The sequence below is a fragment of the Scyliorhinus torazame genome, chromosome 18 (genome assembly GCF_047496885.1).
Source record: "Scyliorhinus torazame isolate Kashiwa2021f chromosome 18, sScyTor2.1, whole genome shotgun sequence".
In the NCBI taxonomy this organism is placed as follows: domain Eukaryota; kingdom Metazoa; phylum Chordata; class Chondrichthyes; order Carcharhiniformes; family Scyliorhinidae; genus Scyliorhinus; species Scyliorhinus torazame.
In genome coordinates, this window is record NC_092724.1 from 148,740,175 (window position 1) to 148,767,124 (window position 26,950).

The 26,950-nt window shown below is 44.8% G+C and overlaps 1 protein-coding gene across 5 annotated transcripts in view; it reads left to right on the plus strand.

The window, feature by feature from the left end:
* cyth1b (cytohesin 1b) overlaps positions 1–26,950 on the plus strand; it is a 298,861-nt gene that overhangs the window by 236,072 nt on the left and 35,839 nt on the right. For 3 of the 5 annotated variants that reach the window (XM_072483574.1, XM_072483573.1, XM_072483575.1), the window contains exons 3-9: positions 6,190–6,254; positions 13,938–14,004; positions 16,841–16,959; positions 20,048–20,128; positions 21,477–21,589; positions 22,989–23,137; positions 25,505–25,617. In XM_072483574.1, the coding sequence (XP_072339675.1) occupies positions 6,190–6,254; positions 13,938–14,004; positions 16,841–16,959; positions 20,048–20,128; positions 21,477–21,589; positions 22,989–23,137; positions 25,505–25,617 (707 nt within the window). The remainder of the gene's footprint in view (positions 1–6,189; positions 6,255–13,937; positions 14,005–16,840; positions 16,960–20,047; positions 20,129–21,476; positions 21,590–22,988; positions 23,138–25,504; positions 25,618–26,950) is intronic. The other 2 variants (XM_072483571.1, XM_072483572.1) reach the window with 1 other exon arrangement.

Consider the following 26,950-nt stretch of genomic DNA (forward strand, 5'->3'; position numbering starts at 1 on the left):
CGTTGGCGATGGCTCTAAAGGGGTCGGCAGAGTGGCAGGGGATAATGAGGGGACAGAGGGAGCATCGGGTGTCGCTCTATGCCAGTGACCTCCTGCTGTATGTTTCTGATCCGTTGGAGAGTATGGGAAGGACTATGGGCCTGTTGGGGAGGTTCGGAGGGTTCTCGGGATACAAGCTGAATGTAGGGAAAAGCGAGGTATTCCCGGTGAATGAGCTGGCACAGCGGGCTAATTTAGGGGGGATGCCATTTACGGTAGTAAGGGATAGGTTTAGGTACTTGGTGATTCAGGTAGCGAGGGAATGGACGAGGCTCCATAAGTGGAACTTAACGAAGCTGGTGGAGGAGGCCAGGGAGGATCTTAAGAGGTGGGATACACTGCACTTAACGTTGGCGGGGAGGGTCCAAGTGGTGAAAATTAATATTCTGCCGAGGTTCTTGTTTATCTTTCAGGCTCTCCCGATCTTTATACCAAAGGCCTTTGTTCAGAAAGTTGGCACAATCCTCTCTGATTTTTGTCTGGACACGGAAGGTGCCGAGGGTGGGGAGGACCCTGCTACAGAGGCAGAGACAGCAGGGGGGGTTGGCGTTGCCAAACCTGCTTCATTATTATTGGGCGGCGAATATGGACAAGATGTGGCAGTGGTGGGAAGGAGAAGGGGTAAAGTGGGTTAAAGTAGAGGAGGAATCTTGTAAGGGGTCTAGTTTGAGGGCTATGGTGACGGCAGCATTGCCAATGGCTCCAAGTAGGTATTCAGGGAGCCCTGTGGTGCAGCCCACGGTGAAGATATGGAATCAGCTGAGGAGGCATTTTAGGGTGGAAGGGATGTCGATGTTAACGCCGCCGTGTGAGAATCATGGGTTTGAGCCGGGGGGATGGATAGTGTTTACAGGAGGTGGAGGGAAGTGGGGCTGGTCAAGCTGAGAGATTTGTATTTGGAGGAAGGGTTTGCCAATCTGGAGGAGCTAAGGGAGAGGGTAGAGCTGCCGAGGGGTAGTGAGTTCAGGTATCTACAGGTTAGGGACTTTGCACGAAAGGTCTGGAAGGGGTTCCCTAGATTGCCGGGATACACCCTGCTGGAGCAACTGCTGCTTCCAAATGTGGAAGGGGAGGGAAGAATTGGGGATATATATAAGTGGCTGGGGGAGCAGGGAGGAGAGCGGGTGGTGGAGATAAAGGAGAAATGGGAAGCGGAGTTGGGACTGGAGATCAATTGGGGAGTATGGAGTGAGGCACTGCGAAAGGTAAACGGGACCTCCTCTTGTGCAAGGATGAGCCTGATACAGTTTAAGGTGATGCACAGGGTGCATATGTCTCGGACGAGAATGAGTGGGTTCTTTCAGGGGGTAGCAGATGAGTGTGAGAGGTGTGGGCGGGGGCCAACGAATCATGTGCACATGTTTTGGGGTTGTGGAAAATTGAAACAAAATTAAATGAAAATCGCTTATTGTCACGAGTAGGCTTCAATGAAGTTACTGTGAAAAGCCCCTCGTCGCCACATTCTGGCGCCTGTTCGGGGAGGCTGGTACGGGAATTGAACCGTGCTGCTGGCCTGCCTTGGTCTGCTTTAAAAGCCAGCGATTTAGCCCAGTGAGCTAAACAATTGGGAAGATTCTGGGCGGGAGTGTTTGCGGTCTTAGCCAGGATAGTGGAGGAGGGAGTGGACCCAGACCCTTTGATGGCGATATTTGGCGTTTCAGAGAACCTAGAGCTCATGGAGAGGAGGAAGGCCGATGTCTTGGCCTTCGCCTCTCTGATTGCACGGCGACAAATGTTGCTGGAGTGGCGGTCGGCATCGCCACCGGGGGTAGCAGCATGGTTGGGTGACCTGTACAACTTCCTGCGGTTAGAGAAGATAAAGTAGGAGTTAAGGGGCTCAGCGGGGGAGTTCGAGAAAAGGTGGGGGATGTTTGTGTCTGTCTTTGAAGAGCTGTTCGTCGGAGGGTGGGTGTGGGGGGTGATTGTGATGGGGATGGGGGAGTGAAAAAGGAGGAAAATCTGTACAAACTGTATATTTGATTGTTGGGAAGAATGTTTCCCCGGGTGTTTATTTGCTGTAACCTACATTGATACAAATTTGAATAAAATGCGTTTCAAAAAAGTGTTGTGATGACGATCAAATTTTCGATTGGAAATCAGAACACCATGAATGATGAAATGGTGTGCTTTTAATTAAAAACTATTAAAAACGACAACTTTCCCCGAACACCATGGGTCTGATGATAAATGTGTTTGCAGTCACAGCCTCTGAAAAGTAACATCATACCACACCTCCATCCAGTTAACCAGATGGTTTGGTACACTGTTATTACGACTGGGTTTGTTAAAAAGAATGGATTTGCTTCGTAAAATAGCGAAGCAGATACTTTAGTGACATCAACCAATGGGAATTCCCTTGGAGCATCCTCTGTGTTTCAAATCAACTAATTAAGGCATTTTGCATGTTACCAGAGCATTACATTTTAATCAGAACAAATGAACATGCAGCTTCGAAGATCAGCCTGTGGCTAAACACACTGAACTCGTGGAAGTTTTGTTAAATGTGAAAATGGTTTGTTTATTTCATTGACTTGTGATGTTTGTCATTAGAATTGGTCTTTTCTCAGAATTAACTCTCATCCCTTTGAGTTAGGTCATGTGTTTATGACGCAGTCTGTATGCTTGAACAAATTATCTGAACAAATTATTTTGTGCACCGTTGAGGAAGTGTTGCACTGCTGGAATTTCCATCCTTCAAATGAGATGTTAAATCAAGATCACATCCACCTCTCAGATGGTTGTGGAAGATCTCATGGCATTATTTGAAGCAGAGGAGAAGAATTTTGTCAGTGAGCTGGCAATTATCCCATAATTGATATCGCTCAAATGTATAATCCAGTTATTAACTCATTGCTCTTAGAGAGATCTTGATGTGCACAAATTAGTTACTGTGATTCCCTGTCCTGCAATGCTTTAAAGTATTTATTTGACCGTGAAATCCTTTGGACATCCTGAGGCTTTTGAAGCATAAATGTATGCAAGTATGTTCTTTCTTTATGAAATAGAGAAATAGAAATCATAATGCATTTTATAATAGATATGTAAAATTCATTGCGCTTTGAAATAGTACAATAAATGTGAAACACTATGAAATCCTTCTAAAATGCAATTAGACGCTTCATAAAAGCAGGCCTTTTCTTGCAAAAATTTGCTGGGCTGGATTCTCCATTGTCCGATGCCGGCAGTGCATTTCCGATCCAGTGGAGAATGGAGCGTCGGCCAAAAAACGGGATCGGCGCCGGGCATCATCCCGCTCCGATGCTGTGGCCACCTGTGGTGGTGGTAGCCTAGCGGCAGGGGCAGCGAGCTACAGGCCTGCGCCGATGGCAACATACAAATCGGTGATTGCACCCATTTACTTCTGATCAACGGGCTGGAAGTTCGATTCTCCAGCCCACTGAGCTGGGATTCACTCTGGCGTGAATTGGTAATAGTATTTATAAGTGGGAGGTAGGCACCATGGCCGTTGAGCGGGAGCAAGGAGAAATAACTTTTTGGGCTTGCTGAGGGGTGTACACGTAGACTTCGGGAGTAGCGCAGAATTAAATGCAGGCAAGTGGGTGGACTCGGTGCCCCCTCGGGATCTTGGTGCACTGGCTGAGACATCCACTGCTGCATAGCGTCATTTAAACCCACCCCCTAGCTGCAACATACAGGCTTCTGGCTGTTGAGACTGCTGACACTATCCTGCAAATGCTCTGAGGGCTTCTGGTCATAGAATCATAGTCTGTACAGTGCAGAAGGAAGCCATTTGGCCCATGTAGTCTGCAACAATCCTCCGAAACAGCACCCTACCCAGGCCAATCCCACGCCCTATCCCTGTAACCCCACCTAACCTGTGCATCTCTGGACACTAAGGGACAATTTTATCATGGCCAATTCACCTAATCTGTGCAATTTTGGACTGTGGAAGGAAACCAGAGCACCCGGAGGAAACCCACGTAGACACGGGGAGAAAGTGCAAACTCCACACAGTTACCCAAGGCCGGAATTAAACACAGGTCCCTGGCACTGTGAGGCAGCAGTGCGAACCACTGTCATGTGGAAACCCATCATACCCCAGCAGTATCATTAAGGGGATGGGTGTGACCATGCTCAGTCGCCGGCCCACCAGGTGTTGGCAATCCTCAGTGCACTCTTAAAAACGCAGCCCCACAGCAGAGAAAGCAGGGGATTAGCAGAGTTACCTCAAAGGACACCTGCAATGTGGGTGTTTGAACTCTCCCTGGCAACACAGCTCCTCTCAAAGTAAAAACCTCACCAGTGACACTATCAGCTAGCCCACCCCTGAGGATCATGAGCTGTCCCCGAGCGCTGCCTGTCCACTGTGCCTCCGATCACATCCATCCAGCCCCAGCAGGCAACCTGATCAATACCCTGTCACAACCTGTGCATAAAACCCAGGCTCCACATAACACTGCAGCTAAGTTCCCAGCAAATATTCACATCCCTCGCTCACCCCCATCTGTAGGACCTGCCTGCACACCAGGCTCTTTAGCATGGAGAGGAATGGCTGCACAATATGGACGTCTCCACCACACAACCAGTTGCCACCCTGCTGGCAGGATAGCACAGGGCTCACTCAGTGAGGAGACCTGCAGTAGACTACACTGGGCGAAACAGGACAGGGACTTGTTATTGCTAACACTGGCTGCAGCAGCCACCGGTATCCCTGTTGGCAGGGACGGATGGTGAAGATATAGGCTCTCCATATCACAGGCCGGGTGCCAGTCACTGATGAGGATACGTGTGCAGTGTGGACTGCATCTGAAAGGGGCTGGGGGGTTAGCGGGGTGGGGTAGGCGGTCATGTTGGCAGTGGCACAGCTGTAGAACATCAGGGTGACCTGGTGGCATTGGATGGTCAAGGAAATCCTCATTTTGCTGACATTCTCTCTATCTCCTCCTCCGAGGGTCTTACCAGCATCATCACAGGGTGTTTGCCCTGGGTTGGTAGGATCAGCGGGTCTTGTTCACAGGACGGAGGAGAATGATGACGACTCGCTGTGAGGTGAGCTCTGCTGCTCCTCATTGTCTGAAAAAATCTGACTCCTGTCTTTAAGATACCATACCACTGTCTGACCAGATGATCCCTGTAAGTGTGCTGGCAATTCCTTCTCACGGGCTCAAATATGTTGGGGGGTGGGAGGAAGGGGTCACTCACTGGAGTTGCTGTCTTACAAGGTGGGTTTACATTGCTGCCCCCATGCCCTGCCACTTCTTGGTGAGGGTGTAACCATGTGGGGCGTTCATGTGTCATGGATGCCCTGCCCCGCACCACCTGCCACAGCCCACCCAGCTGCCGCACAGCATCCAGCCCCAGCCCATCCTCCACACCCATGAGACAGGTTAGAGGCAGATTAGACTGGTGGTGCAAAAGTGTTCAATGGTGAGTATTTTCAACATTGTACCCTTCCTACTTACCGTCGACTCTATACTACACCTGTGTTAACTTAAGTGTCATCTAACTCTGTACTCTTTTGTGGCCTCCCACTTCTTCTAGGTGTTACCCCAGACAGCATATCAGAATTGCAATGCAGGCTCGAGGGTCCAAATGGCCTACTCCTGCTTCTATGTTCCTAATTTTGCCAGTCAGTCCCCAAGCAGATCTTACAATCCAGGGTGTACTTTTTTCTACTTAATATCCCCATTGTAGTTCCAGAGACTGTGTCACAGAACTCGTGCTTTGTACTGGAATGTGCTACCCCATGATTTCCCTCTCGTTTGAAAGCAGACTGAAAATAAGAGTAGAACTGCGATACGTCTGAGGCATAGCCGGATTATCAGGCTCAGTTTTTATGATTACTTGCAATATTATCTAATATTGTTGCAGAGTAAAAATGTGGTATCGCATTGGGCTATAATCAAATTTAAGTCACTTTGAGCTACAGTAATATGGTTATACTTAGCTGCCATTGTAACTCCTCTCTACAGTAGTCATGCCTACCACACATCTAAGGGAGAGGTTTCTTCTATAATGGCCTTTGTAACAAAATTGTAAACACATTTATGATTTTGATACAAACAATGATCAGAGGGAATTTTGCCTCTTGAATGTCCAGTTGCCATGTTTCGTATATACAGGACTTGAGTGAGAATAATTTTATTTCATATGTTGTGATGATACTTATTGAATCTAATCCTTTTTCAGCGGTTGAAGGATGAGATAGCAGAGGTTACGAATGAGATTGAAAACCTGGGTTCTACAGAAGAGCGGTAAGGACGAATTTATTCTCTTTTATTTCATGCATGTTGCTCATGTCGTGCTGGGTGAAGATAGTACCTACTTTTAACATTGCTCGGTATGTTGACCTAACCAGGGTTGGGGAGGGGGGAATGGTGCCGTGGATTTGGGAGGTACAATACATAACACCCAATGTGGTAATTACATTTATAATTTCAAATTTTAAAGCCCTATTTCACTGGTTTGCAATTTCCTGTAACTGCACACATTCTCCAGAAACGGCGCGATGTCCGCCGACTGGCGCCCAAAACGGCGCAAATCAGTCGGGCATCGCGCCGCCCCAAAGGTGCGGAATGCTCCGCATCTTTGGGGGCCGAGCCCCAACCTTGAGGGGCTAGGTCGGCGCCGGACAAATTTCCGCCCCGCCAGCTGGCGGAAAAGGCCTTTGGTGCCCCGCCAGCTGGCGGGGAAATGACATCTCCGGGCGGCCCATGCGCGGGAGCGTTAGCGGCCGCTGACAGCATTCCCGCTCATGCGCAGTGGAGGGAGTCTCTTCTGCCTCCGCCATGGTGGAGACCGTGGTGGAGGCGGAAGGGAAAGAGTGCCCCCATGGCACAGGCCCGCCCGCGGATCGGTGGGCCCCGATCGCGGGCCAGGCCACCGTGGGGGCACCCCCCGGGGCCAGATCGCCCCGCGCCCCCCCCCCCCCCCAGGACCCCGGAGCCCGCCCGCGCCGCCTTGTCCCGCCGGTAAGGTAGGTGGTTTAATTTACGCCGGCGGGACAGGCATTTTAGCGGCGGGACTTCGGCCCATTCGGGCCGGAGAATCGCGCGGGGGGTCCGCCAACCGGCGCGGCGCGATTCCCGCCCCCGCCGAATCTCCGGTGCCGGAGACTTTGGCAACCGGCGGGGGTGGGATTCACGCCAGCCCCCAGCGATTCTCCGACCCGGCGGGGGGTCGGAGAATCTCGCCCCTGGTCTTTAATTTTGCTGACATGTCATTTGACATGAATCCAAGGTCCCGGTTGAGGCCATACTCATGTGTGCGGAACATGGCTCTAGGTTTCTGCTCGGCGATTCTGCGTTGTCGCGCGTCCTGAAGGCCGTCTTGGAGAACGCTTGCCCGAAGATCAGAGGCTGAATGCCCTTGACTGCTGAAGTGTTTCCCAACTGGAAGGGAACATTCCTGCCTGGCTATTGTCACGTGATGTCCGTTCATCCGTTGTCGCAGTGTTTGCATGGTCTCGCCAATGTACCACGCTTCGGGACATCCTTATAGCGTATGAGGTAGACAACGTTGGCTGAGTCGCACGAGTATGTACCACGTATCTGGTGGGTGGCGTTATCATGTGTAATGGTGGTACCCATGTTGATGATCTGACACATCTTGCAGAGATTGCCATGGCAGGGTTGTGTGGTGTCGTGGTCGCTGTTCTGAAGGCTGGGTAGTTTGCTGCAAACAATGGTTTGTTTGAGGTTGCGTGGTTGTTTGAAGGCAAGTAGTGGGGGTGTGGGGATGACCTTGGCAAGGTGTTCACCTTCATCGATGACGTGTTGAAGGCTGCGAAGGAGATGTTGTAGTTTCTTCGCTCCGGGGAAGTACTGGACGACGAAGGGTACACTGTCGGTTGTGTCCTGTGTTTGTCTTCTGAGGAGGTCGGTGCGGATTCTTGCTGTGGCGCATTGGAACTGTCGAGCGATGAGTCGAGCGCCATATCCCATTCGTACGAGGGCATCTTTCAGCGTCTGTTATGCTCCTCCTCATCTGAGCAGATCCTGTGTATACAGAGGGCTTGTCCATAGGGGACGGCTTCTTTAATATTTTAGGGTCGAAGCTGGAGAAGTGGAGCATCGTGAGGTTATCCGTGGGCATGCGGTAAAGCAAAGTGCTGAGGTGACCGCCCTTGATGGAGATGAGTGTGTCCAAGAATGCAATTGATTCTGGAGAGTAGTCCATGGTGAGTCTGATGGTGGGATGGAACTTACTGATGTCATCGTGTAGTCGTTTCAGTGATTCTTCACCGTGGGTCCAAAGGAAAAAAATGTCATCGATGTATCTGGTGTATAACACTGGTTGAATGTCCTGTGCGGTGAGGAGGTCTTGTTCAAATTTGTGCATGAAGATGTTGGCATATTGAGGTGTGAATTTGGTCCCCATGGCTTTTCCGTGTGTCTGGATGAAGAACTTGTTATCGAAGGTGAAGACGTTGTGATCCAGAATGAAGCGGATGAGTTGCAGAATTGCGTCTGGAGATTGGCAGTTGTCGGTGTTGAGTACTGAGGCTGTTGCAGCAATGCCGTCGTCATGGGGGATGCTGGTGTAGAGTGCCGAGACGTCCATTGTGACCAGGAATGATCCTGGTTCAACTGGTCCATGGGTGCTGAGTTTCTGAAAGCAGTCCGTCGTATCATGACAGAAGCTGGGCGTTCCTTGTACGATGGGTCTTGTACGATGGGTTTCGAGATGCCCTTGACGTACCCAGACAGGTTCTCACACAGGGTCCCATTGCCTGATACAATAGGACGGCCTGGTGTGTTGGCCTTGTATATTTTTGTTTCGGGAGGCAGTAGAGATCTCCAATGCGGGAAGTACAAGGGTGAGAGCACGTAGGGTGCTCTGAAGTTCTGGATCCAAGGTCTTGATCAGTCTGTTGAGTCGCCAACTATGAGGTCTCCCGGGTGCGGCTGTTGAGTCTCGGCCACTGGTTGAATCTGGCATCCGGGTATTACAGTTCATTTCAATATTCAGATCTGGATCTCATCCAGCGAGGTGTCAGGTGACTCATGATCGGCGCGGAGACCGATTTGGGGGTCGCGCGCAATTCACCCATTGCACCCGGATCTGCGCCAGGTGGAACAGGGTCGCCGAATCATGCCCTTTATGGCAATTCTCTGACATATTTTAAACATGTAATGTATATCTGTGTCTGAGATAAGCCATTCTTTGAAATATATTTTAGAGCATAATATAACTCACATTCTTACATTTTCTTGACTTCCTGTGGTGACATGTGTACAGGGCACAAGATCAGTGTTGATATAAAAATTCCTTTGTTCCACAGGGATAGCACAAATTCTGTTATTAGAAGATAAGCAGCTTCAAAATCCACATATGATTTTGGAATGTGTTGAATCTCTAAAATCAACAATCTACATTGACATTATTCACATTGAAAATTTTTATGAAGATGGCTTTGTCAATAATAAAGAGAACATGTGGAAAGTTTATGCACCCATCAGTGAATTATGTTGTGGCTGTATCTACAGCTTCCTCGTTCCCAGACATTTACAAGTATATTGTGGACATTAGAAATTAGTTTCGGTGTTTTGAGCATTTGTTTTTGTAACTCTGTAGTGATCATAGAAAGATTTGTATTCTACGAGGGGTCAATATTGAGACATTCGTACAACTAAAGATGTACCTCCATAGCATCTTTTAATAGCTTATCATGCCACCTGTTAGCTACATTTGAGCAAGTGAGAAGTTGTTTGAGCAACAGAGTGTTTTTGTTAAATAAAAAATATTTATTTGTCATGAGGGGATTGTAGCTTAGCATATGGAGCCGTAAGCTAAATTTGTTTCTCTTGTGATAGACTTGTTACTGTTATTAAAACTATCTCCAGCGTTTCACTGCTGTAAAAACTGGTCAATAGGAAATTATTGCTAAGAATTTCAGGCTTCTAAGCTATAAATTTCAGCATTTGAATAAGATCCACAGACATTGAAAATGTAGAGGGGTTTGGACATCTGCAATAAATAGGATGAAAATAACATGCAATTTTTTCAGCTTTAAAATGCAGTTCGAAAGATAAACTCTATGTCCTCTAACTTAACCAGGATAAAATATTCACAAGAACAGAAATCTTTACTGCAAGAATTTAAACCATCATTCACACACTTGTGTAGAGCTTCAACTACTCAGCTGCTTCTTGTGGTACTCCTGATTTTCATCGCTCCATAATCAGCAGTCATGCTTGGCCCTGTTTTCAAATTTCCTCCCTAAGCCTCTCTACCTGTCTTCCTTTAAAATGTTTCTTCAAACCCTGCTCTTTAACCAAGCTTTTGACCACCTGCGCTATTATTTTCAGCCAGTAGAAAAATCCTTCCAACATCTATCCCATCAAACCCTTTAAGAATTTTGTGTGTTTCAATGAGATCATCTCCCATTCTTCTAAATTCCAGGTGCTATAGCTCCAGTCTTTTCAATCTTTCCTGATAGGAGAATTCTCTCTTTCCGGGAATCCGCCTTGTGGACCTTCATTGCTTTTCTCCAAGAGTTTAATTCCTTCCTTAGGTAGGGAAACCAAATTTGTCCACAGCACTCTAGATGTAGTCTCATCACGGCCTCATACAATTTGATCAGAAGTTCACAAGAGGGCTGGTATAGCACATTGGGCTAAATAGCTGGCTTTTAAAGCAGACCCAGGCAGGCCAGCAGCACTGTTCAATTCCTGTACCAGCCTCCCCGAACAGGCGCCGGAATGTGGCGACTCGGGGCTTTTCACAGTAACTTCGTTTGCAGCCTACTTGTGACAAGAAGCGATTTTCATTTTTCAAGATACTGTGCTCAGGATGAAAACGCATTGATGTGCAGTAGGTATACAAACATTCACTTTCATGCATCGAGAGAACTTTTGCTTTTTCTGATCTATCTTGGATATAACTTGCCACTACTGCACTTAATGTATTTTATTGAAAAATTCCCTCAGTATGTGTTTCACTGAATGTAGTTTTCCAAAATCTCAGTATAGTATACATATACATGATTTAAGCCTCACATCTGCTGCATAACTTCTGAAAAGAGCATTAGAGAAAGTCTAGTATCTATTAAATTAAACTAAGATGGACATATGATGGGTTCATCTGAGGAAAAGGAAAGTGTGAACCAGATCTAGAATTTTCTAAACCTAAAATTCAAAACTTGATGTACCCAAAGTTAATTTTCATAGTCCTGTAAGAATATATTATCTAGTCTGCTTCGATGAATTTTAATGACAAAATATAAATTATGTTGACTTAGAATTTACAGGCAAGATATTGGCAACTTAATGCGCGCCGTCATTTTTAGGAGCAAAGTTTGTTTGGGGTAGTGTTGCAATTTGCCACGCTTACCAGACAGTTTGTGCTGCTGTCATTAGCTTGACTTTCAGCTTTCCAAGTGTCAAAACATTTCTGTATTTACACAGTAAAAATGAATGAATATCACTGCAGAAAGATGACGCTTATATTTAATGGTGTAAGAATTATTTTATTGGAGTTATTTATGTTTCCAATGTTCTACTTTGAAACCAGTTAGCAATAAAATAATTGTTCTTGTTCGATAAAAGTTATACGACAAGTATTCAAATTATACTTAGTTGTTTAACTGAAGCAATTAATTTGTTATGGATTCGAGCTGCAAGTAAAGATGATGTTAAATTCATCTAAGCTGATCAGACTTTAGAATTATTCCAATCCCGAAAAAAAATGTAGGTCCACTAATTGATGTGTTGAAAAATCCACATGCAACATAACTAATTTTCCTCTCCCTTGTAGACATCAGGGGCGGGATTCTCCGACCGCCTGCCGGGTCGGAGAATCGCCGGGGGCTGGCGTGAATCCTGCCCCCACCGGTTGCCGAATTCTCCGGCACCGGATATTCGGCGGGGGTGGGAATCGCGCCGCGCCGGTTGGCGGCCCCCCCCGCGGCGATTCTCCGGCCCGCGATGGGCCGAAGTCCCGCTGCTGGAATGCCTGTCCAGCCGGCGTGGATTAAATCACCTTTTGAACGGCGGGACAAGGCGGCGCGGGCGGGCTCTGGGTCCTGGGGGGGGCGTGGGGCATTCTGCCCCCGGGGGGTGCCCCCACGGTGGCCTGGCCCGCGATCGGGGCCCACCGATCCGCGGGCGGGCCTGTGCCGTGGGGGCACTCTTTTCCTTCCGCCTTCGCCATGGTCTCCACTATGGCGGAGGCGGAAGAGACCCCCTCCACTGCGCATGCGCGGGGATGCCGTGAGCGGCCGCTCCCGCGCCGCACGGCAGTCAGTTTCGCGCCAGCTGGCGGGGCACCAAAGGCCTTTCCCGCCAGCTGGCGGGGCGGAAATCAGTCCGGCTCGGCCCAAGATATGGAGAATTCCGGACCTTTGGGGTGGCGCGATGCCGGACTGATTCGTGCCGTTTTTGGCGCCGGTCGGCGGACATCGCGCCGATTACGGAGAATCCCACCCCAGATATCTTTGGTTCCTAAAGTTCATGCACAAAAAACTATAAACCCTGGATATTACACTATCTAATAATATCTAAAGATTATCTTAAATGCATGCTTATGTTCATATATTATCAACACAAAAAAGAACAACGTATTTCCTGCATACAATTTTGTGATAAACGTTAAAAAATAATATCCAAGGTGCCACTTCAGAGCTTTGCTAGCCATTCAAACCCATATATTTCATTCGTTAATGAAATTGATTATTGGTGGCATCATCCACCAAGGTACCAGATTCTCCATTAACCTTACCATGCTGTTATCAACTTGCATATCCAACACTTTATGACACAACAGTAATTGGAGCTGAAAGAGCAGTAGACCGCAAGATACAGGAACAGAATTCAGCCATTCACCCCATCGAGTCTGCTCATTTGATCATGGCTGATATGTTTCTCATCCCCATTCTCCTGCCTTCTCCCTGTAACCCTTGAACCCCATATTAATCAAGAACCTATCAATCCCTGTCTTAAAGACACTCAGTGACTTGGCCTTCACAGCAATGAGTTCCACAGATTCACGCCCCACCCCCCCCGGCTGAAGAAATTCCTTCTCATCTCAATTTTAAAGGCTGTGTCCTCAGTAGAAACATCTTCTCCATGTCTACTCAATCTAAGCCTCTCAGTATTCTGTAAGTGTCAATGAGATCCCTCCCTCATCCTTCCGAACTCCATCGAGTACAGACCCAGAGTCCTCAACCACCCCTCATATGATAAGTCCTTCATTCCCAGGATCATTCTTGTGAACCTCCTCCAAGGCCAGCACATCCTTCCTTAGATAGGAGGCCCCAAACTGCTCACAATATTTCAAATGGGGTCTGACCAGAGCCGTATACAGATTCAGCAGTACATCCCTGCTCTTATATTCTAGCCCTCTCGAAAAGAATGCAAACATTGTATTTGCCTTCCTACCAACTGAACCTGCATGTTAACCAAGAGAATCCTTAACAAGGACTCCTGAGTCCCTTTGTGCTTCAGATTTCCGAAGCCTTTCCCCATTTACAAAATTATCTATAGCTCTATTCTTCCTATCAAAGTGCATAACCACACACTGTTCCACATTGTATTCCACTTATTTGCCCATTTCCTAGCCTGTCCAGGTCCTTCTGCAGCCTCCCTGCTTCCTCAATACTACCTTCCCTCTTCATATCTTTATATCATCTGCAAACTTAGCAATAGTGCCCTCAGTTCCTTGGTCTAATAATGTATATTGGTGAGGAAAAATCCACCCATTGCATGATGCCCTGCTCCAGCTGGTGTCTTCTATTGCACTTCGTTATTAGAAGTGAAATATGTTGGGTTCTAGTGCCACATAGTGATGATTCAGGTGATTAAAGTTGGTTTCAGTTTGTTGTCATTCTTCACATCCATTAATTTGATTTGTTAATTATCTCATGATTAATATTTATAAGAACATGTTTTTTGAAGTTGCCATTTTCAATTACCATGTAATTTTAATTTATTTTCTAGGAAGAATATGCAACGGAATAAACAAGTGGCAATGGGCCGAAAGAAATTCAATATGGACCCGAAGAAGGTGTGACATCATGTTATTTCTTTTTTCAGGTTTTTGAGTCTGCATTTATGTTATTGTTTTGCCAAACTTCCATAATATTTTAGAGCTCCAGTACTCTTAACAGCAGCGGTTGCTAAGAACAAGGCAGCAGTCCGGTGACCACTTGCTTTTTGATCTCGCTCTCTTCTGTGGGACATCACATGGCTTCCATTCAAGCATGACATGAGGAAGTACGAAATGAAATAATGCCATTTCCTTCCAAGGCTCCTCTCAACAGTTGTGCGTAATTTGCCCGACCTTGGCATTCATTTAACCTCTTGAAGATGAGTAATACAGGTTGAACAAAGAAGTTACATTGTTACAAGAAGTTACATTGTTACAAGAAGTTACAAGTTTTTTTTGCACAAGATTTTAAAGTCACAATTTCTCAAGCATATTTATAAAAAAACTTGAGTTAACTAACAGCACTAAATCAAATGCTTATGATTTTAAACAAATGCTTGACTCGTGCCAACAGAATGAGATTAAGGGGCGGGGAGGGGGGGAAATGTTGTATGTCTTTTTTTCTAAAATGGGGAAGGGTAAGCAACAATGCCCTGTTTATTGTTTTGCTGAAATTTATTAGCTGCCCTCCAAGATAGGTTTACATTGATTTAAAAAAATGTTCTTCTTGGTTCTCTTTCGAATATAAGTTCACCAAATTTTCACCAGTCTAGCAAACCGAGAAATAACAGCAAGAGCAATAACAATAAAAATGTGTACTTATGTATTCAGTACATACAGACAAGATTGGTGAAAATGTTGGTATTAAAAATAAAGACCTTTCAGAATTAGTATGTACTGAGAAATGCATGATTGCACACTTAATGACCTTAAAGGGACAGCTAGGCATTTCCGTCACCCAAGCACATTTTCATTCTTGAATTTATCATAAAGTTGCAGGCTGCAGAAAATACACTATCTTCTGCAGTACTGTTACCTTAGTATGTTAGGAGGTATGATCATTTGTCGAAATTTTGAGAGGTTTGTATCTTTTACCAGGCATGGATCTTGTAAAAACTACATTAAATTCAATATAGCATATGTAATGTAGTTGTGGGTCTTTCATTGCCCGATGCCGCGATCAGGATTCTCAATGGGTGGAGAACGGAGCGTCTGCCAAATCCATTGCTCCGAACCATAGCAAAGTCACAGCACAGTAGGAATCCATTTGGCACATCTTGGCTATGCCAGCCAGAGGAGGCCCAGGTGCCTGTTGTAATGCCACCTTGCTGCACCCGGCCCATAGCCCTGTAGCTTACAGCACTTGAGGTGCAGATTCAGGTACTTTTAAAAAGAGTTTCGGATCTCTGAATCCACCATCAATTTGGGTAGCGAATTCCAGACACCCACTACCCTCTGTGTAAAAGCATTCTTCCTCTTGTCCCCTCTACACTTTCTGCCAGCTATGTCCCCTGGTTCCGCCAAGGGAATCAATTTTATCCTGTCCACTCTATCTCTTCCCCTCATAATTTTGTACATCTCAGTCAAGTCACTCCTCAGCCTCCTTTGTTTCAAGGAAAATAACCTCAACCTATACAATCTCTCCTTGTAGCTATACCTTTCTAGCCCTGGCAACATTTGTAAACCTGCTCTGCACTCCCTCCAGAGCAATTATGTCCTTCCTGTAATGTGGCGACCAGAACTGCACTCAATACTCCAGTTGTGGCCTCACCAGTGTTTTATACAATTCTAAAATGATATCCTTATTTTTATATTCTACACCTCTGCCAATGAAGGACAGCATTCCATTAGCAGTAAGTCAGTTTGGAAGAAATAACGTTTTATCATAAGAGAGTAAAAGTGATCATATCTGTACCTCTAAACCCTTTAAAAACTCTTGTCAGTATGCCAAGTTTAATGGTCTGTGAGATGTTGGTGAAAGTTATGCCGTTAAAGTGGTGGAAACGTTTGAAGTGGTTTTCACACAGTGAATTTAATTGCCTTTTGAAGTATTGAAGGCACCATGCATTGCTGGGAGGCTCAGTGCTTTGAACTGGATTGTTTACATTGAAATTCACACACCATAGCCTGCTAAAAGCATTGCGATTGACAGCTTGCTGGAACTTTAAAATGATGAATCAGGTTGTTTATTTTTTTAGCTCTGCAGGGATCCATTGAGTCAGGGTAGTAGCTGTTTCTTCTAACCCCAAGATTTTTTATGAGTCTGTCTCTTTGTTCTCCAGTGCTCCACAGAAGGGCAGCCCTCACAACTTTTTTTTCTCAGGGTAATGATATCACAAAAACTATGAATACACTTCTGTGCAGATTGCTCCCTGTAGAAACATCAAAGTGACATAAACACAGATTTCAAAAAGCTTTGGGTAGAATTTAATCACAGAATTGTTGCAACGCAGAAGGCGGTCATTCAGCCAATTGTGCCTGCACCGGGTTTCCTTCCCCCATTGCAAGTATGGTGGTGGGGGACATTTAATCGGACAGGAGGTAGATGACTAGGCTCCCTGTGCCTTTCCATCTCTATTCCAATTAATTCCATGCCTGTGGCATGAAGGCCTGTGAGACTAAAACTAAAATTAATGTCACAATGTCTAAAGCGATTAGATGGTGCTAACGGTTATCAATTTGGGATTGAAATCTTGTCGGCCTTTTAGGTTCCCTTTTTTATCTAAGTCCCTTGATTATAATATGTTGTACAATCACTTAGAAAAATGGGCCTTAACCAATTTCTACTCCCAACATTTATGTGCTGCTTTGTATTTTGTTATACATGTGGGAGTGGAAGACCTTAAAATTAAGACTCTGATATTTATTGTTTTAAAGTTAATCACCTGAATTTCAAATACATTCTTTGTTACAGGGGATTCAGTTCCTAATTGAGAATGAACTTTTAAAGAACACAAGAGAAGATATTGCACAGTTTCTGTACAAAGGAGAGGGACTAAACAAGACTGCAATTGGGGATTACCTAGGAGAGAGGTAATATTTCTAGTTCTTTTTTGTATTAACCTTTTGATTAAGTTTATTTTGTAGCAACAATCTGGTTTTTATTTTCAAATCTTCCCTTGAAACTAAATCTAGAGGTTTGGAACTAAGCAACCTGCTGAGCCCTCGGATGAGTTTCTATTCAACATTCAATTCATTGTGGTGACTGTTTTTTCCTTCTGAAAAATTCTCCACCTGAGTGCTACCTCCATGTCTTACTGTTCTCCATAATTGAAAACCAATTTTGGTAAAGTTCTCCTCATTTATCTACATAACTCCATAAACTCCAACTTATTTAGAACACTGTGGCCTACATCCTTTCATGTACAATGCCCTGGGCACCATCAGCTCCATTATTGATTACCTCCACTTCACTAGTCATGCACCCAGATTACTTTTCATTTTCATCGGTGGCTGCTTTTTCAATGATGTGGAGATGCCGGCGTTGGACTGGGGTGAGCACAGTACGAAGTCTTACAACACCAGGTTAAAGTCCAACAGGTTTGTTTCGATGTCACTAGCTTTCGGAGCGCTGCGCCGCAGCGAAAAACCGGACCGACCTCCTCAGAAGACAAACATGGGACACAACTGACAGAATACCCTTCGTCGTCCAGTACTTCCCCGGAGCGGAGAAACTACGTCATCTTCTTCACAGCCTTCAACACGTCATTGATGACTATGAACATCTTGCCAAGGTCATCCCCACACCCCCACTACTTGCCTTCAAACAACCGCGCAACCTCAAACGAACCATTGTTTGCAGCAAACTACCCAGTCTTCAGAACAGTGACCACGACACCACACAACCCTGTCATGGCAATCTCTGCAAGACGTGCCAGATCATCGACATGGATACCACTATTACACGTGAGAACACCACCCACCAGGTACGCGGTACATACTCGTGCGACTCGGCCAACGTTGTCTACCTCATACGCTGCAGGAAAGGATGTCCCGAAGCGTGGTACATTGGCGAGACCATGCAGACGCTGCGACAACGAATGAACGGACATCGCGCAACAATCACCAGGCAGGAATGTTCCCTTCCAGTCGGGGAACACTTCAGCAGTCAAGGGCATTCAGCTTCTGATCTCCGGGTAAGCGTACTCCAAGGCGGCCTTCAGGACCCGCGACAACGCAGAATCGCCGAGCAGAAACTTATAGCCAAGTTCCGCACACATGAGTGCGGCCTCAACCGGGACCTGGGATTCATGTCGCATTACATTCATCCCCCACCATCTGGCCTGCGAAATCCTACCAACTGTCCTGGCTTGGTACAATTCACACCTCTTTAACCTGGGGTTACCCCATCTCTGGATCTGTAAAGATTTAATCACCTGCTAATGCTCGCATTCCAAGCATTGTTTGGCATCTTTGAATTTGTCTATATATGTGTTTCTGGAACAGACCTCTTCATTCACCTGAGGAAGGAGCAGCGCTCCGAAAGCTAGTGACATCGAAACAAACCTGTTGGACTTTAACCTGGTGTTGTAAGACTTCGTACTGTGCTTTTTCAATCTAGCTATTTGGAATTCTCTCCCCAAATCTCCTTACGATGTCACCTTCTGCATAACCTTCTGCAAAAGCCTTTTTCTTCAACCATACCTTCAGTCTCTCCCACTAAGTTCTTTTTTCCCTGTTGTCCATCTTTGCCCACTTTATTTACCACTCCACTATCCTTTATGTAAGGAATGCCAGAGAAATTATTGTTGTACGTGTGCTGCCATATCATAGCACAAAATCTGAAGGGTTCATTTTAAGGGCCCCATCGTGAAAATGGCATCAAGACACTTAAACAACCCATCCATGCTGGTGTACCAGTTGTCATAACCTTGGGTAAGAGCCTGAGTTGGATGGCTGGAGTGTTCCCATATTGATCACTTGTAATGCACAGTTGGAATACTATAAGGTATATAAGGCTCCAGATGAAACTAAGATGCAAATGGGTGAAATGTACATGGCCATATTCCACCTCTTTGAATGACCATTCAGGCTTTGAATGGTCTAACCAGTGGTCCTGTAAAGGGGTTGCTGGAAGCTACCCAGAAAATGTTTTTCTGAGCGTTTAGGGCTCACAAAAATCTCTGGACTCTTGCCACTCTGTGGAAGACTCCCCAAGAGCCCAGGCGTCCACCCCTTTCCAACTTTCACTGTGGCAACTTGCTCATATCCTTTTCTTCCAAAATCAACAAGCTGTCCACATCTCATCAGTTGTTTGCTGCTGGAGGGACCGAAAGAATCCGCTGGTGAGAACGGCTGGAAAATCAACCCCCGCCCCATAGATTTTGGAGGTCAATGGAAAAAGAAATTGCCAAAGCACGTGATTCACACGTCTATTTGTTTTTGTGAAGCAGGCCGGGATTGTTCTGATATGGATTAATCTATCATATCAATAATCCTCTGAAACCTTTCAGTACATTGTGACCAAATTCTGAAATGTCACCATCTTTCTTGAAATTGTTGGATTGTGTTGGATTTGACTATTACTCATCAATGAACACTGTGATAGATATATAGTGCATGTGGTTTAGTGTTCATCTTGAGTATATGTGACTGGGGTCTCATTAAAGATGGGAATTAAATGCCTGATTAGATAGTTCCCAGTGATTATATTTCATGGTTTTAAGGTGCCCAATGACTTGGCAAATTCAGCTGACACATAATTTGAATTCAATTGGTTATATTTGTTTAAGTGCGATACTAATTTTTTGTCAAAGTGATATTTGTGAAACATGCTGTAATAATGACCGAATGTTGTAGTGTAGATCATTAGAAATCAGCAATATATTCCACATTACATATTTCATCATATGATGAGTGATTTTATACAGCTATAACATAATCCAGGTCAATTTTTTTAAAACCTTGTACTGACCTGTGACTTCTCTTTCCTGAGAGGATGGCAATTTTCAAAGTTTGGGGAAAGGAAGCGAGACTAATTGGTTAACACTTCTAATGAACCAGTGCAGTATTATTGGCCAAATAGCATCCTTTTGTTCTAAGTGACTTATGAATTATTAAATAAAAGCTATAAGCACCAGAACCTTTTGTTCACAAAATGTTGCATTCTGTCCTCGTGCAGGGATGAATTCAACATCAAAGTTCTTCATGCGTTTGTGGAGCTTCATGAATTCACAGACTTAAATCTGGTGCAGGCATTGCGGTAAGAATGATAAGTAATTTTATATGCGAGGAAATTGATATATGCTTTTTAGGAGTATCCTACTCCTCACCCTGCAAAAATAAGTTAAAGCTCACCTTTCCAGAACACACAAGAGGAAGAATGGGATATGATCGGATTTGCATAACATATGTAGGACCTTTGATAGTTTTCTGAGGAAGCAACAAACATGATGGTGTACTTGGATTTCCAAAAGTTATCACACTGGATAAGATTATATGGTGCAGGCGGTAACATATTCACATGGATAAAGGACTTTTTTTTAGCTAACAAGGCAGAGAGTAGGGGTGAATGGGTCTGTTTCAGGTTGGCAAGGTCTAATTAATGGAGTGCCACAGGGATCCATCCTGGGGCCTCAACTAATTACAATCTACATCAATGACTTGAAGGGACCAAATGTATGGTAGCTAAATATGCCAATTACACCAAGATAGGAAAGAAAGTAAGTTGTCAGGCGGTAAAGAGTCCGCAAAAGGATATAAACGAGCAGGCCAAAATTTGGCAGATGGAATATAAAGTGGGAAAATTTGAACTTGTGCACTTTTTCAGGAAGAATAGAAAAGCAGAATTTAATTAACTTTGAGAAAGATTACATGGCTTAGTGGTACAGAGGGATCTGGGTATCCTGGCCCATGAATCACAAAATATTACTATGCAAGTAAAGCAAGCAATTTGGAAGGTAAATGGAGTGTTGGCATTTATTGCAGGGGAATGGAATAAAAAAAAGTATGGAAGTTTTACTGCAACTGTAAGACATTGGTGAGACCGCATCTGGAATGCTGTGTACAATTTTGGTCTCCTTAATTGAAAAAGGAGACAACTGCATTAGAAGCAATTCAGAGAAGATCCATTCAACTCCTCCCTGGGTTGAGGGACTTCTCTTATCAAGAAAAGTGATGTTGGGTCTGTACCCATTGGAGTTTAGAAGAGTGAGAGTTGATCTTACTAAAATAACTAAGATACTGAGGGAACTTAATCGGGTAGATACTGGGAGTTTGTTTGCAGTTGTGGGAGAGACTAGAATTCGGGGACACAGTTTAAGAATAAGAGGTCTCTCTTTTAAGACAGATATTAGGCAAATTTATTTCTCTACACTGCACGCATATGACTACTTAAATTACGTACTTGTTTTTTATTCTTAAATAGTCAATGCAATATCAAAGAAATATTGATGTTAATACAGAGATCATTTATTTCTAAAATTAAAAAGGATTTATGCTGACATATGTGACTATTTTCAACTCCGTCATATAGCTGGCAGGATGTTAATTAGGATCTGAGTATGAGGAATTCAATAAAAAAAAATTGTTTCAAAATATACTAACATTAGGCAGTTCTTGTGGAGCTTCCGATTACCTGGAGAGGCACAGAAAATTGACCGAATGATGGAAGCTTTTGCACAGCGATACTGTCAATGCAACCCTGGAGTCTTCCAGTCCACAGGTAAGTTTCAGTGATACCTTGTGTATTGTTCCCAGTTACTTCTTTTAAAAAAAATATTTTTATTAAGGTATTTGAAATTTTTAATAAAAATAACAACAATCCGCGCCTCCCCCCCCCCCCCCGGAATACTGCATCTGCTGACATATTAATTTTCCCCGAGAAAGTCGACGAACGGCTGCCACCCGGATCCGGGTGAACCCGACCATTGACCCTCTTAAGGCGTTCCCAGTTACTTCAATAATAATTTGCAATTTATTTGCAATGTTACTTTGAACAAAAATAATTAACGAGTAAGTATTCTCATTGGAACAAAAGACCAAAATTTTAATGTCGTGAAATATTTAAATCTGTAGAGTCTGTAATTGGAATTGTATATATTTACGATAGTAATGGGAGAGGAGATGGACAGAAAATAATTTTGCAAATATTCCAGTCAGTAATTTCTAGAGAAAACACTGGTAATGTAGCATAAGATAATGTTTCTTTTGTAAACAAGTCCTTTTTTGTTTTTCTATATACCTTTCCATTTTATCAACAAAATTGTAGATTTAAAAAAAAATTTAGATTACCCAATTTTTTTTCTCATTAAGGGGAAATTTAATATGGCCAATCCACCTACCCTACACATCTTTTGGGTTGTGGGGGTGAGACCCACTCAGACACAGGGTGAATGTGCAGACTCCACAGTGACCCGGAGCCGGGATCAAACTTGGGTGCTCGGTGCCATGAGGCAGCAGTGCTAACCATTGCACTACTGGGCCGCTCTACAAAACTGAAGATTCTATCAATCATAATAATCTTTATCAGTAATTATAATCTTTATTGGTGTCACAAATAGGCTTAAATTAACATTGCAATGAAGTTTCTGTGAAAATCCCTTAGTTGCCACACTCCGGCGCCTGTTTGGGTACACTGAGGGAGAATTCAGAATGTCCAATTCACCTAACAAGCACGTCTTTTGGGACTTGTGGGAGGAAATTGAAGCACCCGGAGAAAAGCCACGCAGACACGGGGAGAACGTGACCCAAGCCGGGAATCGAACTCGGGTCCCTGAAGCTGTGAAACAACAGTACTAACTAACGACTGTGCTACCGTGCCACCCGCATTGCGTATTGTGATTATGCTATTCAGAAGTAACAGACATTTCTATTTTTACTATTAACTGAATACATTTTCATTCCCCCAAAAACTGAAGCTTTCTGTAAATTAGTGTATTGATACATTTTCAGTGTACAATATCGATGTATCTGTTTTTTTCATATCTCAACAAATTTCAGAATGCATCCCACATCTTTCTTCATATATGTCCATGTAACAGAGGCATTATGTGGATGTTTCTTTTCTAAATTGTTTTAAACTTTTGCACTGTTGAAAATTAAAGTGCAATTTTCTTTTGCAGATACATGTTACGTATTATCTTTTGCTATTATTATGTTGAATACCAGTCTACACAATCCAAACGTTAAGGATAAACCCAGTGTGGAGAGGTTCATTCTTATGAATAGAGGCATCAATGATGGTGGTGACTTACCTGAAGAACTCCTACGAGTTAGTGTTACAATTGATTACTAATTTTGTACTTGGAGGTGGGTAACATGGTGGGTAGGAGGTTGAATGGTAGGGTCATACACTGTAAAAATGTGTACTTTAAATGGCGAAATTAGCTATTTGTATAGATTCATTGCTGTTCCTTGCAGACCCTTATACTGCTGCCGAATTCAGAAAAACCAGGAACAACTTGGCTAGCGGCGCGGCAAGTTCTGGAGCACAAGTCGGTGCTGTACAGGACTTTTTAGATGGACCAGGCTCCATCTAGTGGCAAAAGATCAGTGCAGTTATCAGCTCAAGTCCCAGGTCTATCTGCACTGACCAACCTCCTCCACTAGTTAGACCCCAGGACTTCAGTGGAAGTCAGCACAAACAAAGCCAGAAACAGAGAAATCTGCAGAGCGAGCAACCAGGAGAAGAAGTAGAAAGCCCAGATCCTAAGGCAAGAACAGAGGGAGGGAGGTGAGGCCCAGGAGCAAGAACGTCTGAGGATCCTGGGATTATATTCATTGGAGTTTAGGAGGTTGAGGGGAGATCTAATAGAAACTTACAAGATAATGAATGGCTTAGATAGGGTGGACGTAGGGAAGTTGTTTCCATTAGCAGGGGAGACTAGGACTCGGGGGCACAGCCTTAGAATAAAAGGGAGTCACTTTAGAACAGAGATGAGGAGAAATTTCTTCAGCCAGAGAGTGGTGCGTCTGTGCAATTCATTGCCACAGAGGGCGGTGGAGGCCGGGACGTTGAGTGTCTTTAAGACAGAAGTTGATAAATTCTTGATTTCTCGAGCAATTAAGGGCTATGGAGAGAGAGCGGGTAAATGGAGTTGAAATCAGCCATGATTGAATGGTGGCGTGGACTCGATGGGCCGAACGGCCTTACTTCCGCTCCTATGTCTTATGGACAGGTGGCGAGGCCTGGGAACAAGACTGGGAGGTGAGGCCCGGGGCAAGGGTGGGAGGTGAGGCCCAGGAGCAATGGCGGTAGGCACGGCCCGGGAGCAAGACTGGGAAGTGAAGGACGGGGTAAGGGTGGGAGGTGAGGTTGGGGAGCAAAGGCGGGAGGCAAGGTCGGGGAGCAAGGGCGGGAGGCGAGGTCGGGGAGCAAAGGCGAGAGGCGAGGTCGGGGAGCAAGGGCGGGAAGCAAGGTCGGGGAGCGAGGGTGGGAGGCGAGGTCGGGGAGTAAGGGTGGGAGGCGAGGTCGGGGAGCAAAGGCGAGAGGCGAGTTCGGGGAGCAAGGTCAGGGAGCAAGGGCGGGAAGCAAGGTCGGGAATCGGGTGGAAGGCAAGGGCAGGAGGCGAGGTCAGGAATCAAGGGTGGACGGCAAGGGCAAGGAGGCGAGGTCGGGGAGTAAGGTCGTGGAGTAAGGACAGGAAGCGAGGTCGGGAGGTGAGGGTGGGAAGCAAGGTCGGGGAGCAAGGGCGAGAAGCGAGGTCATGGAGCAAGGGATGGGAAGTTTGGGGAGTGAAGAGGTGAGGCCCAGGCCCAGGGAGAAAGGGTGGCAACAAGGGGAAGAGGCACAGGAGAGCAGAAGCACTGGGGAAAATGTTTTGTGAACAGGCCGCAGAAGAGTAAGTCTGTAGCAAATGACACTAAAGTGAAACTGGCAACGTTAAATGGATATACTATTTTATTAACAATGTTCAGCAAAACAACATTAAGTGCGACAATTTTAAGCGAGGATGTACTGTTTTCTTTCAATTTTAATTATGTTGTGTTAATCTATTCTACCTTTAAATTTTAACAATTCTGAACTTACCTGATTTTTAGTGCCTCTCTCACATCACTCATTCATGAAATTATGATAGCCTTTATTTGTTTTCAGTTAATGAAACAGCTTTTTATTTAATCCAAACTGGTTTTCCAACTATTGAAAAGCCTAGATTATGAAGATTGACCTGTAATCAGGTCAGTTTTGTTTTTTAAATTTAGAGTACCCACTTCATTTTTCCAATTAAGGGGCAATTTAGTGTGGCCAATCCACCTACCTTGCACATCTTTGGGTTGTGGGGGTGAAACCCACGCAGACCCGGGTAGAATGTGTAAACTCCACACGGTCAGTGACCCAGAGCCGGGATCGAACCTGGGACCTCAGCACCGTGAGGCTGCAGTGCTGCCACCGTGCTGCCCCATCAGGTCAGAGTTTGATGTGAAAATGATAGCCAAATTCACAAGTCCTCGTAAACCTGTTTATTTGTCTAAGTAACTTGATTGGCAACAATGGTAGCAGAGACAAGAAAATTCATTCATGGTAGCTGAAGATATAAATATTTATAATATTGCGTAGTTAAGGTTTGGGGAAAAATGTATTATTTTAACCCTGTTAAAGTTATAATGCAATATAAATAATGTTGTCATTTGTTGACAGAATCTGTATGACAGTATTAAGAATGAACCCTTCAAAATTCCGGAAGATGATGGCAATGACCTGACCCATACGTTTTTCAACCCAGATAGAGAAGGCTGGCTCCTCAAGTTAGGTGGGTTATTTATTGTAGTTTTAGAAGATCTACCTTCTTCAGTGACATCATCATTTCACTACCATAAGTCTATTGAATTTTATACTATGGAATTATGTTCGTGTATTTTGTGAAGTAGCTTGTAGAAATTAATTTAGTGAAAAGAAGCAATGTGAGTAATTGGGCATTGGAACTTCAGTATGTTAAAACCATATAAGCATATCTTAAAATTAACACTTAATATAATATTTATACTCTAGTAAAAGTAAAGTTATTTTCATGATGACACATGGTTGAAATAGTAGTAGGGCAAATGATGACTTGTCCTGACCACATCAACATATTTCAAATCAGCCTAAAGTTCACAAACTCACCTCTTCAGTGAGCTTGCCACCCTCACAAAAACTGATGTTTAAACAATAAGTTGTATGTTCTAATAACATTAACATTACTGATACTGTAAAAGTTAAGCTAACATGAACACAATTCAAGTAGACTCTTTACATCTTGTAATTTCCCTGAATATGTTCTCATAGATTTTATATCTCAGTACCCAAAGTAATATATTTAATATTAGGGTATTTGTTTAAACCTTGGGGTTTTTCTGAGTGATGGCATGCAGGTGACGGGAAGGCGTGGATGCCCCGATGCCTGTTGGTGGAGGGAGCGATACCTTGGGGAGGGTGCTCCGACGCTGGTTGTTGGGGGGGTTAATAATGCTGGGGAGGGGATGGAGCAGAGTGCCCCGAAGCCAAGAAAGGTGTAAAGTGATGCCTGTGAGGGGGGTAGGGTCACCCCAATGCATGTGGTGGGGGAGTGTCGATATTTGCGTTGTCGCACGGGATTGGGGGTGCTCCAATATCTGTGGTGGGGGATGTTCTCCTTCTGAATGTGGTGGTTGGGGAGTGTTCCCTTTGTCCACCAGGAAGTCTTGATCTCCATGGGAGAGGGTCCTGATCGCCAAGAGGGGCGGGGCCTTTAATTAAATTTTGAGGTTGAGGTGCCCTTTAATCCCAGTTTTGCCAGCATGTTTAAGCCCTGCCTCTCCAGCTGGCTTGTTTAAGCCCTGCCTCTCCAGCTGGCTGTATGATCTGTGAAATTGCACAGAATGCTATTAAATCCGAGGAGAAAAGACATCTGTGAAGCTGGCGAGTTTAACACAGCTTTTCTTGCCTGATCCAGCACTCTCTGTTTTGGGAAAATTGCTCCCATTATGTAAAATAATAGAATAAATAGTCCAGGAAATGCATCTTAGACCACATTGGTAATTATCAATGGATCTGAATGTGAAGGTAAGTGGCAGGATGTTGCTGGAGCAAGGGTGGCATACCCGATGGGGAGAATTGGGGGCTGGT